The sequence below is a fragment of the Acanthochromis polyacanthus genome, chromosome 8 (assembly GCF_021347895.1).
Source record: "Acanthochromis polyacanthus isolate Apoly-LR-REF ecotype Palm Island chromosome 8, KAUST_Apoly_ChrSc, whole genome shotgun sequence".
In the NCBI taxonomy this organism is placed as follows: domain Eukaryota; kingdom Metazoa; phylum Chordata; class Actinopteri; family Pomacentridae; genus Acanthochromis; species Acanthochromis polyacanthus.
Genome location: NC_067120.1, coordinates 2421314 through 2447932, shown reverse-complemented (window position 1 = coordinate 2447932; position 26619 = coordinate 2421314). Strand labels below are relative to the sequence as shown.

The 26619-nt window shown below is 43.3% G+C and overlaps 1 protein-coding gene across 15 annotated transcripts in view; it reads left to right on the top strand.

The window, feature by feature from the left end:
- The window catches only part of mical3a (microtubule associated monooxygenase, calponin and LIM domain containing 3a), a 102807-nt gene extending 76334 nt beyond the window's left edge, over positions 1-26473 (top strand). For 7 of the 15 annotated variants that reach the window (XM_051951397.1, XM_051951399.1, XM_051951406.1 and 4 more), the window contains 16 exons: positions 343-602; positions 879-971; positions 1554-1715; positions 3477-3551; positions 3656-3769; positions 3862-3941; positions 4022-6350; positions 6447-6541; positions 10372-10422; positions 11168-11275; positions 12780-12873; positions 14823-14873; positions 15810-15860; positions 21526-21625; positions 24243-24316; positions 24399-26473. In XM_051951397.1, coding sequence (XP_051807357.1) covers positions 343-602; positions 879-971; positions 1554-1715; positions 3477-3551; positions 3656-3769; positions 3862-3941; positions 4022-6350; positions 6447-6541; positions 10372-10422; positions 11168-11275; positions 12780-12873; positions 14823-14873; positions 15810-15860; positions 21526-21625; positions 24243-24316; positions 24399-24583 — 3922 coding nt within the window. In that variant the 3' untranslated portion in view covers positions 24584-26473. Of the gene's footprint in view, positions 1-342; positions 603-878; positions 972-1553; positions 1716-3476; positions 3552-3655; positions 3770-3861; positions 3942-4021; positions 6351-6446; positions 6542-8423; positions 8589-10371; positions 10423-11167; positions 11276-12779; positions 12874-14822; positions 14874-15809; positions 15861-19184; positions 19251-20533; positions 20576-21525; positions 21626-24242; positions 24317-24398 lie in introns of all 15 variants that reach the window. The other 8 variants (XM_051951411.1, XM_051951404.1, XM_051951402.1 and 5 more) reach the window with 8 other exon arrangements.
- Positions 26474-26619: the final 146 nt, after the last annotated feature.

Sequence of the window (26619 nt, the reverse complement as noted above, 5' to 3'; positions counted from 1 at the left end):
CTCTGCTATCACATGCTGTTAAAATGTTACATTTAATGTATATCCATTCCAAATATTGGTTGTTCTTGATTACCAATAATTGGCATCAGTATTGACCCTACAAAACCCATAGATGGATAGATAGATACTTTATTAATCCCGAGGGAACTTCATGATTTTCTTTCATTCCTTTTTTTTGTCCCTATTGGTCCATCCTTATTGTGAACAAACACTAAACAGACTAAACAGCTAAGCTAAGAAGAACACAGAAAATAGAAATTTGTTCATTGCTATGGAAAATGGAAAGCTGGAGATGTGGATTCCCACAGTGACATTCCGGCTCTTTATCTTTTCCCCCAACAGTAGCTCAGAGTCGGACATGGAGGAGGAGGACGAGCAGGAGGATCAGGAGGAGGTGGAGCTGGAGGAGCACCTTCGCAGCCCTTCGGACCTTGGTGGCGTTCCCTGGAAGGAGGCGGTGGAGCTCCACGCCAAACTCCGGGGCGAGGAGGGCGACGACGAGGCTCAGGCCGACGACGTCAGCAGAGACGGGGAGTTAGACGAAGAAGAAGAGGAGGATGAGGAGGAGGAAGATGAGGAGGAAGAGGAGGAGTCTAGCGATGGTAAATTTGTCTGGTATTCTTGTTAGGTCACGTGTTAGTGTAAATGTCTGTTTCCTTTTTATTTTTAGTGTCTGTTTACACCCTGCCCAGAGCTCCACACACTGTCTGTGAAAATGTGTTTCATGTGTAGTGTCTCTGTCTCAGACATTGTTCTCCTCATCATGTGTCTTTCCTCCTTTTCTACCCCTCTCCCCTCCATGTCTACATACACTGCACGGATGTGTGTATCTGTATGTTTTTGTTTTTTTGGGGGCTTTTGTCTCCCCCTGCTGACAGAGGGCGATTACTGCCCCTGGGATAGAGAGCTCCAGTCAGGGCTCTGGCTGGAGAAGTACCTCACAGATGAAGAGGATGTTGGTACTTTTAAAGGTAGCAACAGATGCCTGCGGATGTGTTTGCAGTAGCGTTGAATGTGATTTAATCCTGGTTGATTTGGGTTTTGTTTTTTAAGGATTTGTGGGTTTTGCTTTTTTTTTTTTTTGGTTTCACTTGTGTTGGTGTGTTTCTTTTAACTGTGTGTCTCATTCTATTTAACCTGCTCTTTTAAACCCCCCAGTATGTGGCTTTTGAAATACTAATCTGAAAAATCCCAGAGATTCTTTGTGTTTTCCCTCCAGGCTCTGCAGTTATGGTTTGATACTGAGTGGCAGAATTGTTGATTTCAAGAAATGGTTATTATTTCTTTCTTTAACTTCATATCTTTGAAGCTCACTTTTATGGTTTGACCTTTTTTTTTTTTTTGCAGTGTACTGCATGCAGCCTCCCTTTAAATCACCTCTCTGATTTTTCATTACCGCTGTGTAACTGTCTCTCTGTCTTCTCTCTTTCGTTTCTTTTTCTGTCCTGTGATTCTCCCCCTCTCTTACATAATCTCCCTCTATCTGCCTTTCCTTTCTTGCTTCACACAACTTTCATCACACCCAAACAAAAAACAAAAACACGCATATTTAGCCAGGAACCTACAGATCCAACAAGTCCTGCAGCCTGTGGATCCAAACGCCATCCCAGGTTTGGTGAGACCACACCTGGACTCAGAGGGAGACAAGGATGGCCAGCTGGCCTCAGCCTCCCAACTCTCCCAACCCTCTGAGCTCACGCAGCCCTCCTCCACAGGTAACCCACCCAGAGGTGCTGGGGAAAGGCTGTGTTCCTCAGGATCAGGGTGTCTCATTTCCCCAGTGTGGCTGCTGCTGTTTCCGTTTGTGCGTCTGTGTCTGCGACAGGAGGATCCATCTCCCCCCACTAACCCACCTGTTGTTTTTAATTATCTCCAGTTTTGTACATTTTTGTATAACATTGCATTATTTTGTTCGTTTTTTTTTTCTCTCGGAATGTCTAATTTCGTGTTCAGCCCTTTTGATTTGTCATTCAGAGTCGCTGTTGTTCCTCTGGGGTGAGCGTAGTGTTCGTCAACCACATCCCACTGCACCGTTATAACCCCTCCCGTCGGTTTCCTTTGATTTCGTTCTGCTTTGTTCTTTTGTGTTCTGCTATGTTCTTTCCCATGTGTCTAATTGCTTTACTGTTATTTTCCCGCCATCTATCCCTGGTTTGTTCCGTATCTTCTGGTTTGAATGTAGCCGCTGCCCACACATCCGCCCGACACGAAGCAGTGAGAGTCTGGTTGGAGTCCCTGTCTGGAGGTAGCACAGACTTTAAAAGGGATCCCGACATCCCATCTTAGACTCGTATTCTATCTTTCTGTCGGCTGGCGTTTTCCTGCAGCATGCGGAAACACACGCAGAGAGCCGTAAACTCACAAGCATGCACGCTGTACGGCTGTCACTCTCCAGAGCTCTGCTCTCCTGGGATCAGATCAGCACCTTTATTCCACCTTTCACACCCATACGTCTCATTCTACCCTTCCAACTTATGTTGGAATATATGTTTTCTCTCTACTTCTATTGTACGTCATGCTGTGTTGTAATATATTCCACAGAATGAGCTATCAGGGCTTGAAAACACTCAGCAGCAGAGTGTTTCTTGCTCTGATGTGTGAGGTGTCTCACTTGGATTCTGCTTTTACTGTTACCATATTTGTGGACTAACCTCTTAATGGCACTTGTATTTGCACAATGTTCAGTGAATGAAGTACTTTATCAACTGTTTAAAAGCTTGAATGACTGGAATGAGAGTCCTACACATCTATTTGAATTCATGCACAGGCCTTGAGTTCTTGGTTAAAAGCCCAGTGAAGATCTTTTGTAAAGATAAGACGCACTAGAAGCAAATATTCCAGCAGGATGCGCCTGTGCGTCCTCATGAACAATAGTCTATTTGGTGCATTTAGCAAAGTACGATTATTAATGTCGGGATAATAACAAAATTGCATGAATTAACTGTTTGGGTCATGTCCCTGTTCCTGTTCCATTTGAGAAAAATTGTTCTTCAAATAAATTGTCGTTTTCCTGGCTGTGTGTTCACCAATGCTATTAACATTTTGGTTGTGCCTTTGCTTGGTTCAAATGTTACCCATTTGCTAATTTGTAAATGGAAAGCTGCATGTGTCTTTTTATTTTTTTTACTAATGCTACACTCGGTCATCTTTTGTTCATATTAACGACAGACTCGAGCTGTTTGATTTCATTTGTATGCACCACCGGTTTTTCTTTGGCAGAACACTTTCCTAATCCTGTCTGCAGAAAAATGGATTTTGGTTTTGAAGTCTTTTCATACTTTTTCATCTTTTAATTTCTGCTCTTCAATCTTAAATATTGCTCTTGATAGCTTTTTAGCCTACAGCCAGAATCTATGAGAAAAGCTCTTTCAAGGTTAGGTTGTTAGGGAGTTGAAAGAGTTCTTACACTGCTATTGACTAAAGACAGAATGGTGATGGCTAGATGAGTAATTTCTCTCCGTGTTTTTTCATGCCAGAGCCCTGTGAAGACGAGGAACTGGAAGCAGAAGCAGACAGTCCAGATATAGAGCCTGGTACGGAGATGGATCAGGGTAAGCAGTCAAAACAAGACAAATAAGAATGAATAATTTAAATGCTTGAAGTTACAGAGCGGTGGAACAGTGAAACGTTGTCCGCCGTTCTGTTTAAATTCCAGATGACATCCCTTCAGATGCAGAAGCTGAGGCACGATTGCACCAGTCAGAGAACAACGAAGCTCCACACGAGGAAGACAAGGAATCAGATAGTCTGGGAATGGCCTCCAGTATTGGTACATGTCGCAAAACATTCCTCTAAACTGCTAACTTGCATGTATTTTACATAAATAAAAAGCGGTACCATTTTTGTTATCTGTGAACTCAGAACCATCCTGCATCAGCCCAGTGCAGAAGGAAGATATTGTCCTTTCCCCCATCCAACCCTCCCCAGAGCCTGAAACACAGGTGAGATAACTCCGCTCTTATCAAGTTGAAAGCCCGCGATGGCTTTTGGCTAAATCCCTAGCTCCTCTGTGTCTTTCCAGATAACTCCGGTGAAGTCTCCTGGCACCCGCTTTTTCACTGATCCGTTCATACCTGAGGAGACGAAGCCTGAGAAGACGACTCCATCTCCGGTCGCCAGGAGCCCAATTTCCCCATCAGCTGCCCCTGTTCAGATTCCTCCTTCTGTTCCCTCTCCTACTCTTGCTGCTACTTCTCCTGTCAGCATTCCTGCCTCGCCTCTTCCTGCTTCACCTCTTCTTGCCTCGCCTCTTCCTGCCTCACCTCTTCCTGCTTCACCTCTTCCTGCCTCACCTCTTCCTGCCTCACCTCTTCCTGCCTCACCTCTTCCTGCCTCACCTCTTCTTGCCTCGCCTCTTCCTGCCTCGCCTCTTCCTGCCTCACCTCTTCTTGCCTCGCCTCTTCTTGCCTCACCTCTTCCTGCCTCACCTCTTCTTGCCTCACCTCTTCTTGCCTCACCTCTTCCTGCTTCACCTCTTCCTGCTTCACCTCTTCTTGCCTCACCTCTTCCTGCCTCACCCGTCAAATCACCCGTTGTCTCTCCAGTCCAGCCAGCCAACGAATCAGCCAGGTCGCCAATCAAGTCACCAGTCAGCTCACCAATTCGTTCCCAGCCCACCCCTCTGCCAGAGACTCGTGCCCCTAAATCTCCGGTCTACCCTCACCGCTCCATTTGCCCTCTCACCGGAAACCCCCTCTCCCCAATTTGCGCCCAGCCTTTGCCCTGCCATGAACCCTCGTCGCCTCTCACCTCTGACTCTCCCGTCAGAACTCAGCCTGTCCCCGCGGTCACTTCCACACCAATGACCAAAACGGACAAAACCACACCTGAGGCTTCGAAATCTGAAGATTCGTCAACAGAGGAAACTCCGTCTAAAAAGACAGACATCATCGAGGAATTCTGGCTAAAGAGCGCTGAGATTAGAAAGAGCCTCGGCCTTTCTCCTCTGGACCGCAGCAGTAAGCTCTTAGAGAAGAGCATTGTTAAAGCTCCACCGCAGGAATCCGCACCTGCCAAGACACAGACGCCTGATGTGTCCGAGGAGCCGAAGCCCGCCTTCACCGGCCGATCTGTCATTCGCAGAATCAACATCACTCTTGAGGGTCAGGTTATTACTCCTCTTGCTCCCGCAGAGGCCAAGAGTGACGGCTCCGATAAGAGGGACATCAGCAGCAGCTCGGGCTTGGGCTTGAATGGAAGCATGGCCACCAGCCAGACAGTAAACAGTGACAGCTATAACACGTCTGACTCCACTATGCTCACCCCACCATCCAGCCCACCACCACCTGTGCCTGCTAATCAGTCTCCGGCTGTTCTCCGGCAGCAGAGACACCAGGTGTCTTGGAGCAACGGACCAGAAAAACCTCCACCTGAGCGTGCCAAAGAGCCGGCAAAAACCAAGACCCCCGTTCCTGCGCCCAGGACCCAGCTGAGCCCCGTGTCTGCACCCAAACCTGCACCCAGGAAAGTCTCCTCACCTCAGGCGACACCGGAAACGACTCCGGTGGTCGTCATGAGAGAGAAGAAGAAGCCTCGGCCAGAGGAGGTGAGGAAGTCATTCGTGGAGACGGTGGAGGAGATTCCGTTTGCTGACGACGTGGAGGAGACCTATGACGAGCGGACGCCGGAAACGAGCATGAACAGGTTTTATACTCCACCCAGCAGCAAGCCCAGCAGAGAAAAACCTCCCCTGCATCTGGCACTAGCAATGGAAAATGGTAAACCCAATATCCCAGCCAATCCAGTCGCGAAGACCCAGAGGGCAACTCAATTCTCTCCGGAGGCAAAGGAGATCGCTGAGGAGAGAATAAGGGCCAGAGAGAAGTCTGTGAAGAGCCAGGTACTGAAAGACGCCATGGCCAAGCAGCTAAACAAAATGAAAGAGTCTGACACAGACAAGGGTGCCTCACCTAAAGTGGCCTGGAGTGTTACCCCAGACGCTCCTGGGAAAAACAAAAAGTCCGCCGGGTCTCCAAAGACGTCCGCCGTGAAGGCTTTGGAGTCGAAGAAGGGAGAGACTCTGCCCGAGCGTTTCTTCAGCAGCAATAAGAGTCTGGACAGCTCGGTGGCCTCGTCGGACGGCTCCTCTGCAAGTAAAAGCAAGAAGAGAAGCTCCTTGTTCTCTCCACGCAAGAATAAGAAAGAGAAAAAGGCCAAAAACGACAGCAGCAAGATCTCGGGCGCCGACGAGACTCCACCTAAACACAAGTCACTGTGGAAGGCCGTCTTCTCAGGGTACAAAAAGGACAAAAAGAAGAAGGACGATAAGTCATGTCCGAGCACTCCCTCGTCCAGCTCCACCACTCAGGACTCTGCAAAGAAGAGAACATCGCCTCTTGGGAGATCTTCAGGTAAGATGAATTATGTTGCTGGATATTATAATCAAGGCTCCAGTTTTCCGGAAATGTGAGAAGCAAATTCATCTATTTGCTTGTTTTCTGTGACAGACTTGAAATCACGGCGAAACTTGAGCTTCTCTGAGGATTCTGACCTGTCCTGTGATGATGTTCTGGAGAGATCATCCCAGAAGTCAAAGGCAGATGTAAGTAACAAAGGAACATAATCAGACTTGTTCCACCTCTGTCATCAGGTGTTCATGCATGTGCAGCCTTGCAGAGCCAGCCTGAGTTGATTGAGCAGTGCATCTTCTGCTAATCAACAGAAATCTGCGCAGTTCAAAGGAAATTCAGTAAAATCAGGAAAGGCTCTCTGATCATGTTTGTATCAAGAAGAGACTTAAAAAAAAGTCACTGACTGAGACGACCTGATTTCCTCGGGCAGATCGTCTCGTAGCCTTGGGGTTTGGACTTAAAACGCTCCGTCCCCTTTCAGCTGGACCCCTGAAAAAGACAAAATAAAATCTATCCGAGGATGTCAAAGAGCGTAGAAGTGCGTGTGGTACTAAGAGATCAGAAATATAGCTGGAAGAGAGGCCATCAGAGGCCAAACAAATGAGCAATAAAATCTTAACCCTTTAAGCGCCAAAGTCGCAATATTGCAACAAGCAACATTGCTGAACATAAGAAGCCATAGCTTCAAATATAGTGCCTCATGCAGTTACTACTTTATAGCAGGAGATGGCAGACATCTGGAACTTCAAGCTGAGCATCATTTGTGGGCGTGTTTTCATTCAAAGTTTAGGAGTTAACAGAGTTTGAAAACCGAGGAGACAAGACTCGTAGTCGGAGCGTAACAGAGCGCAAGACGGCACATTTTAGAGCAAGAAAACTCACCATGCCGAGAGGTCTGGTCAACGCTGACAAAGTACTTTGTCAACTAATGGCTTACTCATATTTTGAAGAGGAATATTCACCCTCTGATGAAGATGTTCAGTTGTCCAGTGGGGCAGAAAGTGCCGCTGCGTCTGTGTGTAACGGCAGCGGGTCGGTGTGCCATGACAGTCCACAAGCAGCACATCCTGGAGCCGATGCTTTGCTTCACGGGGTCCGGGGTGGCAGGAGGAGACGTGGTGGGTGTAGCAGGGGTGGTCAAAACACCGCTAATGGTGAGGGGGATAGCGGGGATGCAAAAAAACGCAGAAATAGCAGCAGACACGGGAGAAAATGCACTGATAATAACGGTGGAGGCCGCAGTGGCGTTCACGGCCCCGTCGTAAATGACGATGATGATGGCTGGGTTTGCTTGACAGATGAGGAAGAGTATTTCAAGTGGATCAGACATTTTGATGAGCCTGTCGGGGATCGTGGAGACAGGGATCTGACAAATTCTGAGCCAAACAATGCCATCTTGATTGATAAACATCAATAAAGTTATGTAATCCATATGTCCGCTGCCTGGTGACGTCATAATATGCAAATTAGATGAGTGAATTTACTCCCATCACAAACTTTGGGTCATACTGATGATTTTTCTCATTTACAGTTTGTCTTTATCTCTAACCATTTTCAAGTTACAACCTTTTGAAAAAATGATATCAAAACCGAATATTTTATTGAAAAAACTCTGGCGCCTAAAGGGTTAAAATCCTACTGGAAGAATGTGTGAAAAGGCTAAAACAAGAGTGGTATGATTCTGGTGAAAGCCTGGAAGCTGAGTTCTGTACAGTTTGGATCTGATCAATAGATGTTTTTGGTTCAAGCAGGTAGAAAGGCTGTTGCAAGAATCCAGACGTGTCCAAAAAGAGCTTTAAACTGTGATTGTTAATAAAAACAGGATTGTGATCCAAAAAGCAACCAGCTGATGACAGAATCTGTTTCTGACCCAGCAACAAAAATCGGTTTTATCAGCTGAAGGATTTTTTTAGATTTTTTATTTTGTTGGACAAAAACGTCCTCCAGTTATCAGACAGGCTTTGCAAGGCCGCACATGCCATCTTCACATCCATTGCACCATTTTTCTGTTTTGTTTCCTTTCAAAAAAAAAAAAGAAAAACACTTCTTTTTTGTAATTTCTTCCACTCCCAGCGGCATATGGACATCTTTGACTTAGTGTCAGGCATGCAGAAGGAAGCAATAAAGGAGGAGAGAGTGGAGAAGGAGAGAAGGAGGGAGTTAAAGGGAAAAAAGAGGGTGAAAGAGAGGCATAAAGAGAGGGAGGTAGAGCGAGAAAAGGAGAAAGACGAAGAGGAGGTATTGTGCAGCGTGGGGGTTAAATAATTTTGAATTTCAAATAAAATTAATATTTGCAAATCGGACGGTTTAGCTTTGCCGATATTTTACTAATGGTGAGTTCATATAGTTCGCCTCTGGCTTCTCAGGCTAACCTCGGATACATATTTAATGCTTGAATCATTTATTTTTAAAGAGGTGTTGCAATAAGACATACGTCCATGCAACCAAATTGAGACAAACTGTATTTTCAAGGTGTCGGCATCACAATATGAGACGTTGCATGCATCTCATGAGGATACAAATTAAGTTATTTCTTCAAAACACTGCATTCATTCACTATGCTGAGTGCATAGATCTTATCAGGACTGCAGGAATTTAGCACAGAACTTTATAATATGAGTTATTTCATTTGAATCCATTTGCATTTATTATGTTTATGGCTGAAATTCAGAAATACTCCCTCCACTGCTGCTGAATCTAAGCGTGTGTGTGTGTGTGGTTTAAATAGATACAGTGGAGTTGGGGCCAGAGGCATGAATTCATTTTCCACTGTAAAACTCTGACATTCTTTTCTTCCTTCATTTTGAACACTTATATGATGAAGAAAATGACGTGTCGTTATTCTTTATAAATATCAGTGTGAATTCTTACTTAATACAGCTTCAGCAGTAGGAGGTTAAAGCTGCCTAAATCATGCCTTCAGAACCACGAGAGCCCACAGGAAGTGTGTAGAATGGTCTGTAGTGACGAGTATGGGTCAGTATATAATTGTGGGACTTTTTGTATCATAGTTGGCATTTTTGTCATTTTCAGGCCTAAAACCAACATGGCCGCCTAAAACCAAACACCACATGGCATTTTTAAAGAAAGATTCTTCTATTATATATACAACTGAGTAAAATAGAAATTTAAAGTCATTTATAAAGATATTGTAGTAAAACTGTTGACTACTTTATATGAAATAAGTCAGAAAGCCTTGGAGTCTGGTCAGTCTTTTCTTCAGGAGGAAATGACATCATGTGGAGCAGGTCATGTGATCTGGAATTAACACACTTCTTTGAGAGGTGATTTTGTAACAGGGAACTTAGTGGAAAGAGATTTAATTTGTTATTTTCCATACAAAATTTGATATATTGCCAAAAACGAAATATCTATCACTATTAAATCAACTTAATAAAAAGAACACAATCAGAACTATTTCTGAATCAGCTCGTTTTATTATTGTTTAGCTCATTAGAAGGTGGTTGGTGTTAAATTCAAACGGTTATTTAGTTGACGTTTTAGTGATAATCAGTCATTTTTTATTAATAAGTGATTGTTTCCGTTATAAATAATTATGGAATTTGTAAAGACATGATCATGATGAATATTATTATTTATTTTACTTTTAATAAAAATGTATGCAGATACATCCCATGGACTTCAGAAGTCCCTCAGTTATATATCGACCCGTATGTGTTTGTGAATGTTAAATGTATGTTCATAGAGATCATAGATGTAGCTGTAGACATACCAGACCTCATCTTATTATGTACTTATGATCTGTAATTTTGTTCTTTTGTTTAGTAAATGTGTAATGTATCGCTGCACCGCATTAGATTATTTTTATTTTCTGGTGTGGGATATTAACATTGCCTGTTTTGATCGTACCAGCTAAATTGTTACTTACTGTTTTGCTCCTGTTGTGTTTTTTTATTTTATTTAATTCAACATAATCATTAACCCATTTAATCATATCATCTGTATCATGTTTGTTTCCTCCCCCCCTTTTTTTTTTTTTAATGTGTCGTCTCCCCCCAAGTCTGTGTATGTCCCTCACGCCCTGGCGTTCAAGAGATCGTATGCCACAAAGGTAGTATTCCGTACATTGCCGTTGATAACCTCCCTCACCCTTCCTCACCCCTTCCACTCCCACTTCGTCTTCCTGCACTCGTGCCACTTGGTTGGCTTTCATAACACCCCTGCGTACGCCTGGCCTCAAACTAATAACCGTCCTCTGTGGATGCATGTGACAGTCGGGCCGCAGAAGCTCACTTTTACTCACTGCTGGTTATCCACTCTGTTAAAACCCGACTTTTTCCAACAGCGCTCACTTCTCTGGTCACAGCGTTCCCTCTGCATCTCCTCTCTGACTGGTATGATATTAATCTGCCCACCTGTCGCTGTGGCGCCTGTTTTTACTTCCAGTCTTGCTCGTGGAGTAACTTGTTTCCGCTTCGGGACTACTTTCTCTTTCTCCTGAAGGCTGCGCCGGCTTAAACATGTCCTCACCCGTCAGATTAAAAGGGGAAAATCCTGTTCATTCACATAATGCACTGCTAATTATGGAACATTTCATAATGCAGAGAAGAGCTGCAGTGAAGTTAATTTGTAGTAGATGTTCTAAGGTGTTATATTTGGATATAGGCCCAGAGAAACCCATAGATGTGTGGTAAATACGCCTATCTAGATGTTCCACCTGATTGTTCCTCACCTGGTAGAGGATCCAGCCAGTTTCCCCTCCTCTCCCGTTCAGTTTTTCTGAGGGGTCGGGGCCCCGTGGAGCCAGGAGCTCGTTGAGGAGACCTCTCTGACTCGTGTTTTTGCCGTTCCACCAGAAAACCTACACAGAAGAAGAGCTGAATGCCAAGCTGACCCGGAGAGTCCAGAAAGCTGCACGGCGACAAGCCAAGCAGGAGGAACTCAAGAGGCTCCACAGAGCTCAGGTAACGGACGGACAGATTGCTGATAAACCAGAAACGCTTTCAGAATTTATCGCACTTAGTATGAAACTGGTGTTTTGTCATTTTAGCGTCCCTTTCCATTTGTTAATTAACCCCTAAGTGCTCATCTAAATCAGTTGCATCCTCTAGAATTCAGACATCTTTGCAGTTCCTTCCTGTCTGCTCGATCAGTGCAACCTCAGCACACCAGCTCACCTGTGACTCTGTAAAACTACTCTATGCAACACAATACAAGCTGTAATATTGAAGTTATTCAGCCATACGTGTTCCAGGCTGGAAACTGATTCTGAAGAAAAATAATGACACACGCCCCACACGTTTAGTGTTTTTTATTCATTTATTTTTAAAAGTAACTGCACCAGAGTTCGCTAGCAGCTAATTTGCGTCTGTTGTCTCTAGACAGGTACAAAAAAAGAGAACAACCACAGAGCAATACTACATAGAATAACACAAAGTCCAGCAGTAGAGAGGACCACTTTCTTAGGTTTGCTCCATATGAAATTCAGGATTCTAAATCTGTGTTTTAGAAACTGTCATCGGTACACTGCAGTTTTAAGGTGAAAATGCACATTCATGGCGTTTGCTGCCTTTATTTCACTCATGGTAGCATCTAAAAACATCATCCAAACATGTTGAGAAGGTAAAAATAAATCACCACAGGGGCTCTTTAAAAATGCAGTTTTGTACAGCTGTTTATAACGGACTCTACATTTATACAGAATTGCTTTCGCTGCTGCTGTTGGTCTCGAGCTGTCTTCTTGCTTTACACCATAGGTCACTCTAATGTGACTCAGCCCTCTTGGATTGAGGCCAAATGCATCCTTTGGTTAGGAAATCCACTGTGATTGATGTTGTAACTCTGCAGTGAGGCTCCCGGTCCACTGACTCAGCACTAAGCTGCCTCCTCTCCTGGAGCTGTGGTTAGCTGGCCTGAATCCTGCTTCCTTTTAGTGGCTATTTGCGGAAGCTAAACAGACCTTCTTTTTTAGCTCGCGTTGCTGGGTGGCTCAGATAAACGTCAGCACTGATAGAGGAAGTTTACAGTAGAGAAACTTTTCAGCAGAAGCAGCCTCTGTACAGTTCATATGCTACCAGGAATATGTATTAAAAAGGAACACTGGTTTGCTCATTTTAGTAGCATTAGTATTAAAAAAGAAGAAGGGAGCTGCACCAGCGGTGGGGTCCCAATGAGTAAACGGTGATATAAGTTCCGCTTGAAAATCATGAAATTACATTTTTAATGCCCATCAGAGCAGGCGTATGCACTTGTAGACATCAATAAAGTTGTAATTATCAGCACTCCTGTTGTGCCTGAAGACATCGATTTTTAATGAGGGTAAACAGTTGCGTCAGTGGAGTGTTTGGGGCAAATCAGCTGTAATTAGCAGCACTTTTTATTGCTCTGCACGCCCATGTGAAATAGCTGGAGTTGTTTATAGTATGCCTGTGTGCATTTCATTAATAATGTCGTTGCTTTTCTGCTCAGATCATCCAGAGACAGTTGGAGCAGGTGGAGGAGAAGCAGAGGCAGCTGGAGGAGAGGGGTGTAGCTGTGGAGAAAGCTCTGAGAGGAGAAGCAGGTAACAACTCGTCACCCATGCGTTCATATCTGTGTATATGTTTATTTTTATATCAATCTGGCCGTCCCGTGTGGCGTGGTGTAGTTGGTCTATTACTGCAAATTGGACGTAACATCCACATTCAGCCAGCTAATGGGTGCAATGAGTTTCATAACTCTGCTATTATTAATATTTTACAAGTGATTTACTGTGCGTATGGCAGTTAAATCTTGTTTTTTGTGTCAGCTACTCACCGACGCCGGCTCTGTGAGACCACAATTTATCTTTATATGATATGAGTTCAGCCTTTAAGACAGCTCCTAAGGGAATAGTGGTAATATCCATGATTAGTATTATGTAACTCAGAAAACCTGTCCCTCTGTGGTCATTTAGACTGTGCTCAAATCACCGTCTGCCTTTATGGTCCATTCAGTTGTGCCGAAGCATATTTCAGTGCGCAGATTGGTATGCAGAAAAACAGAATTGTTCCTCCAAAGTAATAAACAGTTATTGTTTCTGACAGGGGACTATCACAGACGATGAGGTTGTGAGACAAAGAGCAACTTATTTGTTAGATATGAGCGCGAATAGCGCTCCGTAATTATGGCAAATTATTTACATGTTGTTAGTTTCTGTGAGGATAAAGTGCTTCACTTCTCATTTAACTTTAACTGAGGAAAATAATAGGGCTGGCCCGAATAGTGGTTTCTGGTCTCCGGATATTCGGGCCCTATTAAAGACGAATATCTGAATATTTGTTCCGCCCCCTTATGTCCGGGGGTGGGGGGTGGGTGGGGAGGTTGGCGTGTTGGCGGGGACGACCAGATTCCTCTGGTCTCCCGGACGCAAATTTTGCACACTCCCTTCATTTTGTCTTCACTTAAACTGAAGAATTCCCAAACAGCGGAGGCCTTCGGCATCTTCTCGTGTGTTTGTGCAACGAAGTGAAGCGTGACGTCAGAGTCGGCAGCAACCCGGCCATTTGGGTGGTGGTAACAAACCATAAACTGTATATAAAGATGGACGTAGCATCTGGCTCCAAAATTGAAGCCCACCCGGAAGTGTCAAAAACTTGCAATATCCCGCCGTCCGCTAGGGTTGGCTCCAAAAAGCTTTTGCTCCATAGACCCCAATTCATTTTTTGGAAAAAATAAAATTTGATAGACTGATTTTCTACAGCTCAGGATTTTTTTCCCGTTAGTTTTCATGGTCAAAATGAGGGATCAAGTGGCCGATCTTAAAATAAATCAATACTGAATTTTAAACAAATCGTTAAAGTTGGCGGAGCCAGGGGGCGTGGCTATACTTGATTGACAGTCCCATAGACTGGTCCTGCCCCTAGTTGCTCTCCGGTCCAGCCTGTTTGATGACGCTTTTTACGTTACTGGCTCCAAAAATCCAAAATGGCGACCAGGAAGTAGCAAAATCCAGGCTTCATTTTCTCGGCGTTGAAACCAACGGATGACGTCACGGTTAGTTCACGCCTGTAAGAAACACGAATGGATGAGCCAAGATGAGCCGAACACGGCGGGATGAGCCGAAGTGGGCTAAAGGCGAAGGGAAGAGACGAGTTCCAAATATTCCTATTTTCGTCTGGGGGGAGGAAGGGGTGATCACATAGACATATGTGTATATGTTTATGTGATCACATGACGGGATGAGCCGATGAGGGCCAAAGGCGGAGAGAAGACAGTAACGCTGAATATTCGTTCCGCCCGGTAACGTCAGACCGGCGCGGGGGAGGGGGCGAATATTCGGATACCAAAATTAATATCCGGATACCACCGTCACAAACGAATATTCGGATATTCGGGATATTCAGGTCCAGCCCTAGAAAATAATCGCCTTTATCATGCACAGAGATGCACTGAGCATTTCTTTAAATTTGCCCATTTCTTCACCAAACAAGTTTTTATCCAGTCCAATGTCTGAGCATGTTTTAACTTGTTTACTGCTCTACTCTCTTAAAGGATTGTATAAAGGTACTTATACATTACCCAAACAGCACAAAAGAAGATCAGGTATTAGATTCACTGTAGTTTTTTCTCTTTACTTTGTTAAATTAATGACATGTGACACTGTTATGTAGGCTCCATCTGTGGTGACACACTGCAACAGTTCTCCATCTCCGAACATGTTGACCTCTGTTCGTTTCATAACACGTTGGCCCATCGTCAGTTCAAGCTGCATGCAGATCCTGGAGAATGTGTGTCCCGACATAGATTTGTGTGTGCTCATTCTGGATGTGTTGTCGTCTCCTTCACCGCCTCTCAATGAGGAGAGCTTCTGTACTCTGATCACCACTCGGATCACGTAATGTTTTCTAGGGTGTAAAAGGAAAATCAAATTTAAATTGGGTTTTGCTGCCTGACGACGTCTTTATTAGAATGCTTTCTGCAAATATTTGCTGTGGTTGAGTGACTTGATACAGATATTTGTTGAGATGGTATCCATTAAACATCTTATCTTCTTCGTTATTGTGGTGTTGAAAATGCAGAACAGCGATCCAGAGCTGTTTTATCTCGGCACACATTGATTGGATTGTGCAAAAAGTGGAGTTAGTTTGTGCTTCGAATTAACTTTGTCAAATTAAACGCACACTAAAACGAAAAGAAGACAAAATTTAAGAGTTTCCTCGACTCGTCCGAGGCTCTGTGTGAAGCTGAGCAGACTGACCCAGTGAACAGCAACACAGCAAATCTATGTTGCAGTCTCTTATTATTTTGGGGAAATGCACTGTAGCATTGCACAAGCTGACTGCATTATGCACTGTGGTGAGTACCGACGGACTCTCTTTGTTCTGAGTGTCACTGCAGTGTGCGTCTGTGTGTGAGTGTGTGTGTGTTTGCAAGAACCGTGCATGACTTGATGACTTGCTGTTGTTTGTGTGTGTTTGTGTGCCCAGTTTGGGGCCGTGTGAAATAACTCCTATCTCTAATATATCCCTGTCGTTGTAGACTATTGGGGAGATTCTAATTACAGTGAAATCCTGGACTTGCATCTGGGCGGTATGTATTTCAAACCTGTCGCTTTAAAAACTAACCTAATTGCTAACCCAATCTGTCCTTCCTCCCCCTCTTTTCTTATTTTACTACTTGAGCTTTGTACCCCTCATATCTACCTCGATTGGCTGGCTGTGCTGGCTGGCTTTTAGCCTCTGCAATCCTTTCTGCTCCTTTACCTCCCTCCCCACCTCCCCCGTCACCTCCGTCGCTGGGTTTTTGTAGTTCAGACACTCTTTACATCAAACGAGCTCAGACACTTGGCCTCATGCTGTCCTCTTAAGAGCGTCTTTGATCCCTACAAACTTATGAATGATGAATGAATGAATTAATGAGTAACTTTTATTTGCCACTCAGACTCTGTACCTTATGAGACGCAGCAGACCTACAAACAACAAAGGGAGGAAACTGAGCAGCAATATACGTTCTTCATTTCAAATGCACGCTGTAAATGAGCTGAGGTTTCATCAACAGCGACAGCGAAGTAAAAATAGCAGCTAAATGAGAAAATAACACACTGGCAAATTCATATTCATTAATGATAGTTTGTAAGATATAATTGACGAAGTTTATTCAACAAAAGCAGATGGATTAGATAAAAGGAAAAAAGCACTTTGGATTCTGATTTACAGTTAATGGCCGGCAATATAATGTCTTCTGTCCAATGAAAAGGCCAAAACCACTAATTATATATAAGTTTTGTCTATTTTAAACTAAATATAGCTTTTTCCTGTCTTCCACGGAGCTCCATTGTTGTCCAGAATCTAATTAAAATGCATCCGTGAGCCACACTGTTGCATGCAGTAGCTTGACACTATCCCACATTTGCCATCTTGCTTTAAAGTCGTGCAAACAAAAGCTAAAAATAATTCCCAACAAATACACTTATTACTCTAGCTGGTTTGGGATTTTTAAAAATAACATTTTCAACATTTTTTTTTCCCATCTTAGATAGCATCACCAACATTTGGCCACAGACAGGATTAGGAAAATGAAAACGATGGCCTGGTACATTGTTAATATTGATGTTTTCAAAGGTAGCGTTTGACTTTATTAACCATTACGAAAAGAAACCAAAGCCTGATCTTTCAAAGAAATAATTACAAGGAACACAAATCTGTCTAGAAATGAAATATTCATATACACCCCTGTCAAAAGTTTTAGGACGCTTTCTTATTCAAATGAATGAGAAAGCGTCCTAAAACTTTTGACAGGTGGTGTACATTTTGTCATTTACGTGACACTGCACCTAACATTTGCAGAACCGTCTTGACATGCAGTCTGACATTTTCAACTCGTTCTGTCTCTCGTCATGGTATGAATCTGAAGCTAGAATATATCCATATCATACATTTCCAAAACTCCCCCTACACACACACACACACACACACACACACACCGACGCTGTGAAAGTATTATCTAACCTGCCTTGAACTGACTCCTACTAAAACGCCGGCCTGGCTTCTTAGCTTCCCTCCTGCAGTATTGTTGTCCCGACAACAGCTCCCCTGACTTTCCTCATACCTGCTCAGTTGCATAACTCCTCCAGTGCGTGTGCGTGTTGTATGTGCTAATAGGCGGCCGTTATTAACCTTAGCTGCTGCGTGTCGGTCAGCAGTAACCGTGTCCGCCGTGTCTGGGCGAGACGTCCCTCGGTATCTGTCGTCGTCTTGTTTGAATATGAGAGGGATGCATCTTTTTCTCCTCGTGTCTGCTGTGGATTCTGTAGGATGTTGCCAGAAAGCATCATAGATTTTAAGCATGAGGAAGAACTAAAGATGCATTTTCTCGTATTTGAGCGGTTCCTGTGCTTCTGTGTGGTTTTTGTCCTCCTGAGTGTTGCCATGAAGTTTTTCATCCTACCCGGTTGAGCAGAGGTTTTAAGGGTGCATGATGTTTCCTCAAACCCAACGTGTTTTTCTGCTGCTGAGCTAACTCATTTCAGCGTATTCTGTGTGTCTCCTGGGCGTGCCATGGAACAGGATTTTCTCCCACTTAGTCCTCTTTGTCGTGCTTACAGTGTTGTGTTTATTTCGGTGATGAAGAACTGAGGCTGTAAGGCGCGTGGTTCTCTTTATCGGCGTGGTTGTATCGTTTGTGGCCTCCAGAAACAGCTGCCAAAAACTAAAGCCAGGTTATTTTTCCCCTGCAGATTCTGCTACTTTAAATACTTTTTTCAGTAGAATTTTAATCCCCTGCTGATTAATGTGCAATTGAGGGTTTACGGAGCATTGAGTGCAAATGATGCATTTCATAACCATATTTGCATGATTTGGGGAAGCCACAAACATTTTACTAGGACTCCAATCTGTCCAAAACAGACCATTTTTCCCCTCTTTTCTCTGTGATAGTCCCTTGTAGTAATCATCCAGCATTTTCCTCTTCCTATTTTCCCCTCTCTCCTGCTTTAAAACCTTTCTTCTATTTCTGTTAAGTCTTTACATGTGTCTTTCTATGATCTGAAGCCGAAGCTCTTATCCCCGTTATTTCCTCTCCACTTATTTTACGGTCTTCATTTAGGGGGAGGTTTATTTAGGTAGAATCTGCAATCTGCAATCTTACTTTTTTTTTTATTTATTTATTGAGAATATCTTTTTAGTGAATGCAAATTAGGAATAAAAAATCTTAATTTGCACTTCAAAAGTAGCTACACTTCAAAAGTCATCAGACTGGCAACAAATTAAGGCGTGTGGTCTAAACATTTTTGAGTAGTATTTACATGGAGGGGCTCTTTAAAGGAGAAGCAATTATCTGTGTATGCGAGTAAGATGGATCTCCCGGTGATCAGTAATGGCTTTAATAATGCAATTAAATCATTTAATGTACTGTGCCAAACACTGGCCATATATGCGGGCTGTTGCCATTTGCTAATTGACAGAGGGGGCTGCTGCCTAATTGAAAGATTATATGAAGAACTGCAGATGCAAGATCAAACAGGAGGATTGTTTTCCCCGTTCTGTGCTCTGGGTTTGTTGTTTCCTTTTCCCTGATTTTTCACCCCCTTTTTCATTCCTCACACCACACAGCTGATCTCTCCCACCTCCTCTCTCCAGGTGATTTGTCTTCTCCCTATCACAGTGCTCCTGTCCTCTGTTGATTTTCTTTGATTTTTTTGTTCTCCTTGATATTTTCCTCCTCACCTCGCCCCTTCTCCTCCCACACACTCTTTCTCCTCTGCTCTTTTTGTCTCTGTGATGTCTCTTCTCCTCCTCCTCCTCTTCCTCCTGTATTACTTCCTTTCCTTTTCTTTTTCTTTCTTGCCACCGATGCACCCGCCTGCGTCACTCCCTCTCACTCTTTCCCCCTCCTCCTCGCTCTGTCTTGTGGAAGTTGAGCCCTTTGTGGAGATGCCACGCCGAAGACCGCTCTCCTTCTGCCCCTGCTGTTCCCCTGAAGGTAACATAACCTCGCCGCATCTGCTGACGGTTGTGGCAGGTTACCTTGGCAACCGTGTGGATCTCCAGAACCCGGCTGCCCCCTTTGCACCTCTTCACATTCTCCTCACACCCTGACCTCGCCGTTTTGTCTGACATTAGGCCCAGACTCTTCCCAAAACTCACTAAAGAATCATCATGAGCAAACTGATTTAAAACGCTTGGAATACTCATTTTTATTGGATTTTTTTTTGGCTTTGGATTCTAAATCTTCCCCAAACCACATAAAGAGGAACACAGCTGCTGTTAAACCTTAATTTATGAGCATCTTCGCCCCTTACTGGGTGAATATTTGAGTTCTGAAGAGTTTTTAATTACAAAATCATGTAGTTAATTCCTTTGAAGGCCATAGTAGTACAATATTTAAGCCATTCTTCTCCCTTCAGCTCGTGTGTATTTGGTTTTGAAAAGGATAAAAAAATGACAGCACTTTTCAGATGCTTTCAGTGCTACAATACAGCCGGTAATAATGCAGGTTATTTCAACATGCGGGGAAATCCAAAGTCTGACGTGTCCTCTAGATACAGTGGCTGTTCTATATAAGCTACAATTCATAATGATGCATGTACCGCAATGCTGCAGTTATAATGCAAACTAAAAGTTTCATTTTTTACTGCTTTTATGTTACCTTCTCCAGTCTCATAAATGCGAAACAATTCAGCCGTAGACCGTCCTTAATAACAGCATGTACTTTATTTTAGCCATTTAGGGATAGATTTATCTCTTTGTGCATTGCAGTATCTATGTTTTACAGTAATTCTGCCTCTGAACAGATGTTAAAAGTGTCAAGTAGTCATTAAATGATAGTAAAACTTATGCGATGAACCCCTGAAGCACAGCTAGCTCATGGGCAAGTTTGTATTTAAAGGAACTTGCATGGTGTGATGATTTGTTGTAAATAATTAGTCTTCTAATTGGGTGGATCACCTGGTTTGTTTCTGTCTTAACACCTGTCCATGGAAGGTGTGCCTGAGCTTCCAGTCTGTGTGAAGAAACATCGTTGTTTTTGTGTGCGATTTTGTTCTTTCTTTGCCCCCCATGTTCTTTGTGTTTGGGCTGAGGGTTGGTGGCGGTGGATCGGACTGAAGTAGTTTAAGGGAAAAAGGAAGAACACCCGTTGTCGGATAAGTTTTTGAAACTCAGCCTTGGTTTGCGATGCTTCCTTTGTCTCTACGTGTCGTGTTCCTGCCGTGTGAGCAGCTCTTCTCCAGCTTCGCCTCTTTCTGTCTCTTGTCTGTCAATTAGCCAAAGCCATCCCCCGAGACCACAACCATGCAATTTATGTGTGTACCATGTTTTTCCTTTTCGTTGTGCAAGAGCCTCCTCTTCCCCAGCTAAGTATGTCACGCTGTGTTGAGGTTTGCCTTCTGGTGTTCCATTGAAACCGCTTGGCTCCACCTGCTGCAGTCAGATAAATGAAAGGGTGCCTCGCCCAGCAGACCTTTCTGAAGCATGCCACACAGACCGGTCTTCTCTGCATAATGAAGATGAGACTGCAGGAGAAGGGAGCAGCTGTTCGGCGCTCTCAGCAGCAATGCATGATGCCGACACCACCGAACATGTTTTACCCCGAGGCAGACTTAATAGAGGAGTGTGAACTTCGCTATTGGTCTCAGCGATAAGTCATCCCATGAACATTTGACTTGTAATTGAATGTGTAATGGCAGGAGAATAATTCATGCACCCTCAAACCGCTGAGCATGAATGGGGTCTAAAGGGATTTTATTTCTGCTGGTGGGTCAATATGTGGGCGAGGGAGGATGAAGAGTTTCCGTAGGTCTTTGAATTTACTTCTCTGTAGTGTCTTTGTTACTGTTTGGTGTGTTTGTGTTTTTCATTATTACCCACTCTGAAAAAAAAACCACTAATAGGAGGAGGTAGCTGCTCCCAGAGAGTAGCTACGTCTGACACAAAGGCCAAACTGGGTAACACAAACTCTCAGCTTTGCAGCTACAGGTATTGTATGTGGGTTGTGTGCGTGTGTTTTGTACGTGTGCACTTGCTAAAAGTCGAAACCCGTAGCGCCACGTCACCCTCTGCGTGCCATCTCTAAAAGTATGGCACGGCTGACCACGTCGGTGTCGAGTCCATCCCTCCACCTCACCATCCCTCAGCAAGGACATGCTGGCTTGGCTGTCACTGCATCGCCCGTGTCGGTCCTCGTCTGTGTGACATCAGCGTCGTCTCGCAACCATCTGGCGTCTCACTGCAGCTCTGTGCTTCCTCCTCTCCTCCAGGTATGGGCAAGAAGGATGATCCCAAACTAATGCAGGAGTGGTTCAAGCTGGTGCAGGAGAAAAACGCGCTGGTTCGCTACGAGTCAGAACTCATGATATTGTAAGTACAATTCACTGGGATGGATGAAGTAATCGATTAACTGATTAATTAATTCCATGTAGTTTAGCTGCAGCTCACTGGTTGCTGACTGTTCTAGTAATCATGCAGCTACTTGGATTTTATTGTGTTAGATTCTATGCACCGTGTCCCTCGTCATATCGCGGTTCACTTTTCGCAGTCTCACTGTATCGCAGGATTTCATATAGATTTTTTTTAATTGTGGCGAGCTGCGTTGGAAAAACAACAGTGGAGAAAGAATAGTTGCCTTTCATGCACTCTGCAGCTGACAGATGCTTTTATTTTGACACACACACAGAGCACCACTGTAGAAAATGTGGCAGGAAGTGATCAAACATAACACTTAACCAAACTAACTGGGCTGACTAATTCACAAAAACACAAACATTAATAACACTGTGGAACTAACATAAACCACAGTGATGACACCCCAAACTCCCATGGTGCATTGCAGCACAACAATTCAGTCATGGCGACCGGCTCTGCGATTGCTACATTATTTTAATTATTTTTGCGGTAAAATACGCATTTATAAGCATTTTCTAGCGTAAAAAAATTGAAAGCAGTATTAAAAAAATATATAAAAATAATAATTAAAACATAATAAAATAATATTTAATCGAAATAAAATGCGTAGCATGCAGCGCTGGGCTCTGATTGGCTCAATGACCGTAGCATCAGTCTCCTCTGTCTCCTGTGTGAAGCATCATTCAGCCTTTCTCCTTGTCCATTTCACTTAGACGTCTGATCGCTGCATAGTGTTGCTCTGCAGTGTGTGAGGAGGGTTTATAAAGCCTTAATATATACGTAAATAATAAAATAAATGTGGTCGCTACTTTGTAGATTTTTATCTATCGCGTGGGGGTCTGGAACGTAACCCAGGGACCGCTGTATTTCATTATGTCTATTCTACCTGTTCCATTATAGGTACAGTTGCATGTGTGTTGGTTTTTAACTATACTTTATCATGTTTAACACTCGTCCTCTTTCATTGCACTTTGCCAGGATCAGCACTGTAACTGTAACCTTAAATCTCTGGAAGAGTTTAACCTTCTAAACCCCAAATCCACAACTTTCTTTGTTTGTTTGAAAGATCTGTTATCATATTTCTTCCACCATTCAACTAAAGAGAATTTTCAGCTTTCCGATGGTCTTTGAACTATTTATGTGCAACATCCCGCTCCGTCGTAAAACTTATCCAAATCTGGGCATAAAATCACAGTACTTCATCAAAATCACTCTGTTCTATGCGTTTCATTTCAACAGCTATGAAGCAGTTAGTGACTTAGCTGTGAGCAGCAATGAATGGACAAAAATGTCAAAGCTTTTCAGCTGAACTGCAGGCTGTGTCTACACAATAAAAGTCATAAAACAGCTATATTATGGCAGAGTATTGATAACAGCTCAGAAACATGCTTTATATTTTGATTCCAAAGTTTTGTAAACTTAACAAAATATAATCCAGTAAAATTCAACGTTCTTTTTTTTTTTTTTTTTAATGATTTGTGGCGTTGTAGCTTTGTTATACTGCACATAAAACATTCTGACTTCTCTCTACTTCCAGCCATCTCTGTTCTGTTTCCATAGAGCTTCAGGACTTTATATTGCAGTGACAAATGAGCCCGCAGTGAATAAAAATGTGACGGGAGAAATAAACCTCCAGAAACTGTTCAAAGTGTTAAAGCTCTAATTAAAAACAATGTGTAAGAGCAGCAGCAGCTATTCCACAGCTAGACTCTGTTTTATCATTTTTTTGGGGAACTTTATAATGGTCTGCCTTCTTAGCATTTTCTCCACTGAAAAATAGATTTTAATCTTGTGGGACTTCCTAGTTGAACCTTTAAAAATTAGGTTCCACATTTACAGTTTGCTTTGTTTATTCTTAGCGTGTCGTTTTCGCATCGTTCTCAACGTTCAGCTGAATCTGATGGGAATGCAGCGGTTAATTTTAGAGTCTTGGTCAAGTGGAACATGTGAGTTGTGGATGGTGCTGTTGGGACATGTCCAGGGTTCACAAGTACCATAGTTATTGCTTTCCTTACCCCACAACTGTCTGCGGTGGTTCTTGAGATATTCCAGTCCCAACCAAACTGCAATTAACTGACCGATAAACAATCCTGTCATTGCCAGAGCCCCTGTCCCTGCCTCTGATAAACGGCCTAATGATCTAATAATATTTCATCATTTAGCTTTTATGCCAAGGCCATTGTAATCTAATACAGACTTTACAGATGATGAAAGAGTACAGAATTATTACCTTCTTATTTTATGCTTATTATTAATAATACATTATGAGTTTAATGTTGATCGCTCCTTATGAAGTCGTAATCGTTCTCTGGCGTAATGTGATACGTGATCACATTCGCAATCCGTTTAGAGAAACAACTTTATTACTTTCTGACAAGTCATTAAATTAGCCGATGTTATTTCAGTTGCTAAAAGCTTCTGCATGAACAATTCATTCTTTTTTTTGGTGGGGATGTTTATTAAGTTCCGCATAGATAAATGAAGAAACTGTGGAAAAATATTGATGTTGACAGCTACAGTTCATTAGGGAAGCAAACTTGGCTTGTTGTGCTTGTTTCTCTCCGTCCCCAAGTGCCAGAGAGCTGGAGCTGGAGGACCGACAGAGCCGACTGCAGCAGGAGCTCAGGGAGAGGATGGCGGTGGAAGGTGAATGCAGGAATGCTAATTAGCCAGCAGCCCACTCACTGTATCTCAGAATGTTTGTAACCGTGCACTCTGTTTCTCCCAGATCACCTGAAAACCGAGAAGGAGCTGGCTCAGGAGAAGCAGATCCTGAATGAGATGCTGGAGGTGGTGGAGCAGCGCGACGCCCTGGTCGCCCTGCTGGATGAGCAGCGGCTCCGGGAGAAGGAGGAGGACAAAGACCTGGAAGCCGTCATGCTCTCCAAAGGATTCAACCTCAACTGGGCCTAGCAGGAGGGAAATAATTGCTCGTCAAGTTTTCGGCGTTCGACTTGTCAGACGGTCATCTCTGCATGTGATTAGTCTGCTGAACAGGCGGTTGGTCTGTCACACCTACAGCAGTGAATGTGTAAAGATTTCCCCCAACACAACTCAACACTACACACTATGGCTGCCTCTGACATTGAAGCAGTCTGTGGCGTTTACATATCTTCTGCCCAAAGGCAGTCCGAGTTAATCCCTTTGCAGTTTGCTCTCTCTCTCTCTGTGGGTGGAGAGGCGAGTATATTCACAACTTTATCATCCCAGCCTTGAAGTGGATCCTCTCATGCAGGAGGAGGGTGGCAGCAGTGGTGGGGGGGCCTTTGGGAGAATGTTTAAAGACTCTCGATTATTTAAAGGGAAGAATGCAGTTCGGTCCTGCTGATGTAAAGGAAATTGTAAAAAAAACTCGATGTGTTTTTGTGTATAGTTGTGTAGAACATGACACATTTTCAGCAGATGAGGCTCGCCCGTCTCCCGCTAAGGACTGCCACAGAGGTGTGTTTAAAGGCTGGAGCGATGTCTCCAGGCTCGGTCCTTTCAGTCTGGGACGGACTTCCTCTGAGGCTGCCTTTCTTTTTCTTTGACGAACTGACTTCAGCATCCTAATGAACCACAAACATGCCATGAAAGGCAGACTTTTCTCTCTCTTTTTGCCCCCCAACAGAGTGTTTAGTGAGTCAACACTAAGAATCCATTAAGTATGGCCATGTTTTTTTTTTATGTATTTATTATCTTTGTTTGCTTCTAACAGATAAACTTTTTATTTTTATTTTTTGCATTCACAGGAGAGTGCCCAGAATCTCATTATCTTGTGCATAAGCTCTCATGCACTCGTATGTCTGGATTGAAGGCTGCAGAAGAACTTTGTCTTTGGTATTTAGGACGCAGAGTTACACGTGACCTGATAATGACGGGCCTCTCAGTGAGATGCTGTTCACTGTATATCACACTGACGTTTACAGATGCTTGTTCGATGTGGGTTTTAAACGGTTCCTGCTCCGGTAAACAGTACCGACGTCTGTTGAAAAGAATCCTTGGGGGATAAAGTAAAAACTGTATTAACAATGTGATTTTGTTAATGAATCTGATGTCGCTGTTGTTAATGGGAGGTCGGCGTAGCTCACGTCACGCGTTTTGTGCCACAGGACTGTCTCTGTTTGTGATTATGCTGCAATATGAAAGGAGAACACCACAACGTACGACTCTACACAACGCTACACAACACGGCAACGCACGGCAGTGTTATTTATGTCACCCTCGAACAAGATGCCTTTTTTCGTTATATTTAATTTTTTTTTTAGGTAGTTACACCCATGTGTCCCACTGGAAGTCAAGATTTGTACTTTTTTTTTTTATTAAATGCTTTTCTATAGCAGAGCCCTCCACAAACGGCATTAAAGAGATCATTTGACATGCGGCCCTAAAGGAATGCAAAGTACATACTGAGCGACTCGAATCAAACTTCACGCTTTGTCTGGTGGGCGGTCAAATGGAACAGCCTTTTTTTTTTGGCTCTTAGCTTATAAAACTGTAAAAACAAATCCAAGTGGCCACTGTTTTACAGCACAGAAACACTAGAGGCTATATTTATGACTTGAGCTGTGAATAAAGACAAAAAATTTACATAATTTTAAGGGTTGTTGTTTTAGATGGTGTGTGCTGAGTTTGACATGATTGTATTGATATTTATTAACATGTGTGCAAATTGTATTATATGTAAAGAAAATGAATCCTAATTTTTAAAAAACTGTTCTGTCGACACATGACTTGTAATGTAAATGCTTCATGTAGCTCAAATACATAGGGGTGTTGGATGTATGCTGAAAACAGCAATAAAACAATGCAGTTGTTCTTTTACGTGTTTGTCTCATTAAAATCTGGGTTCTTAATCGCGTGGGTTGTGCTTCTGAGGAAGGTTTAGATCAGATTCTAGTTCAGGTTCCACATTCAGCCCAAGACCAGTAAAATCAGAGCATAATAACCACAACTCCTAATTTTTCCTT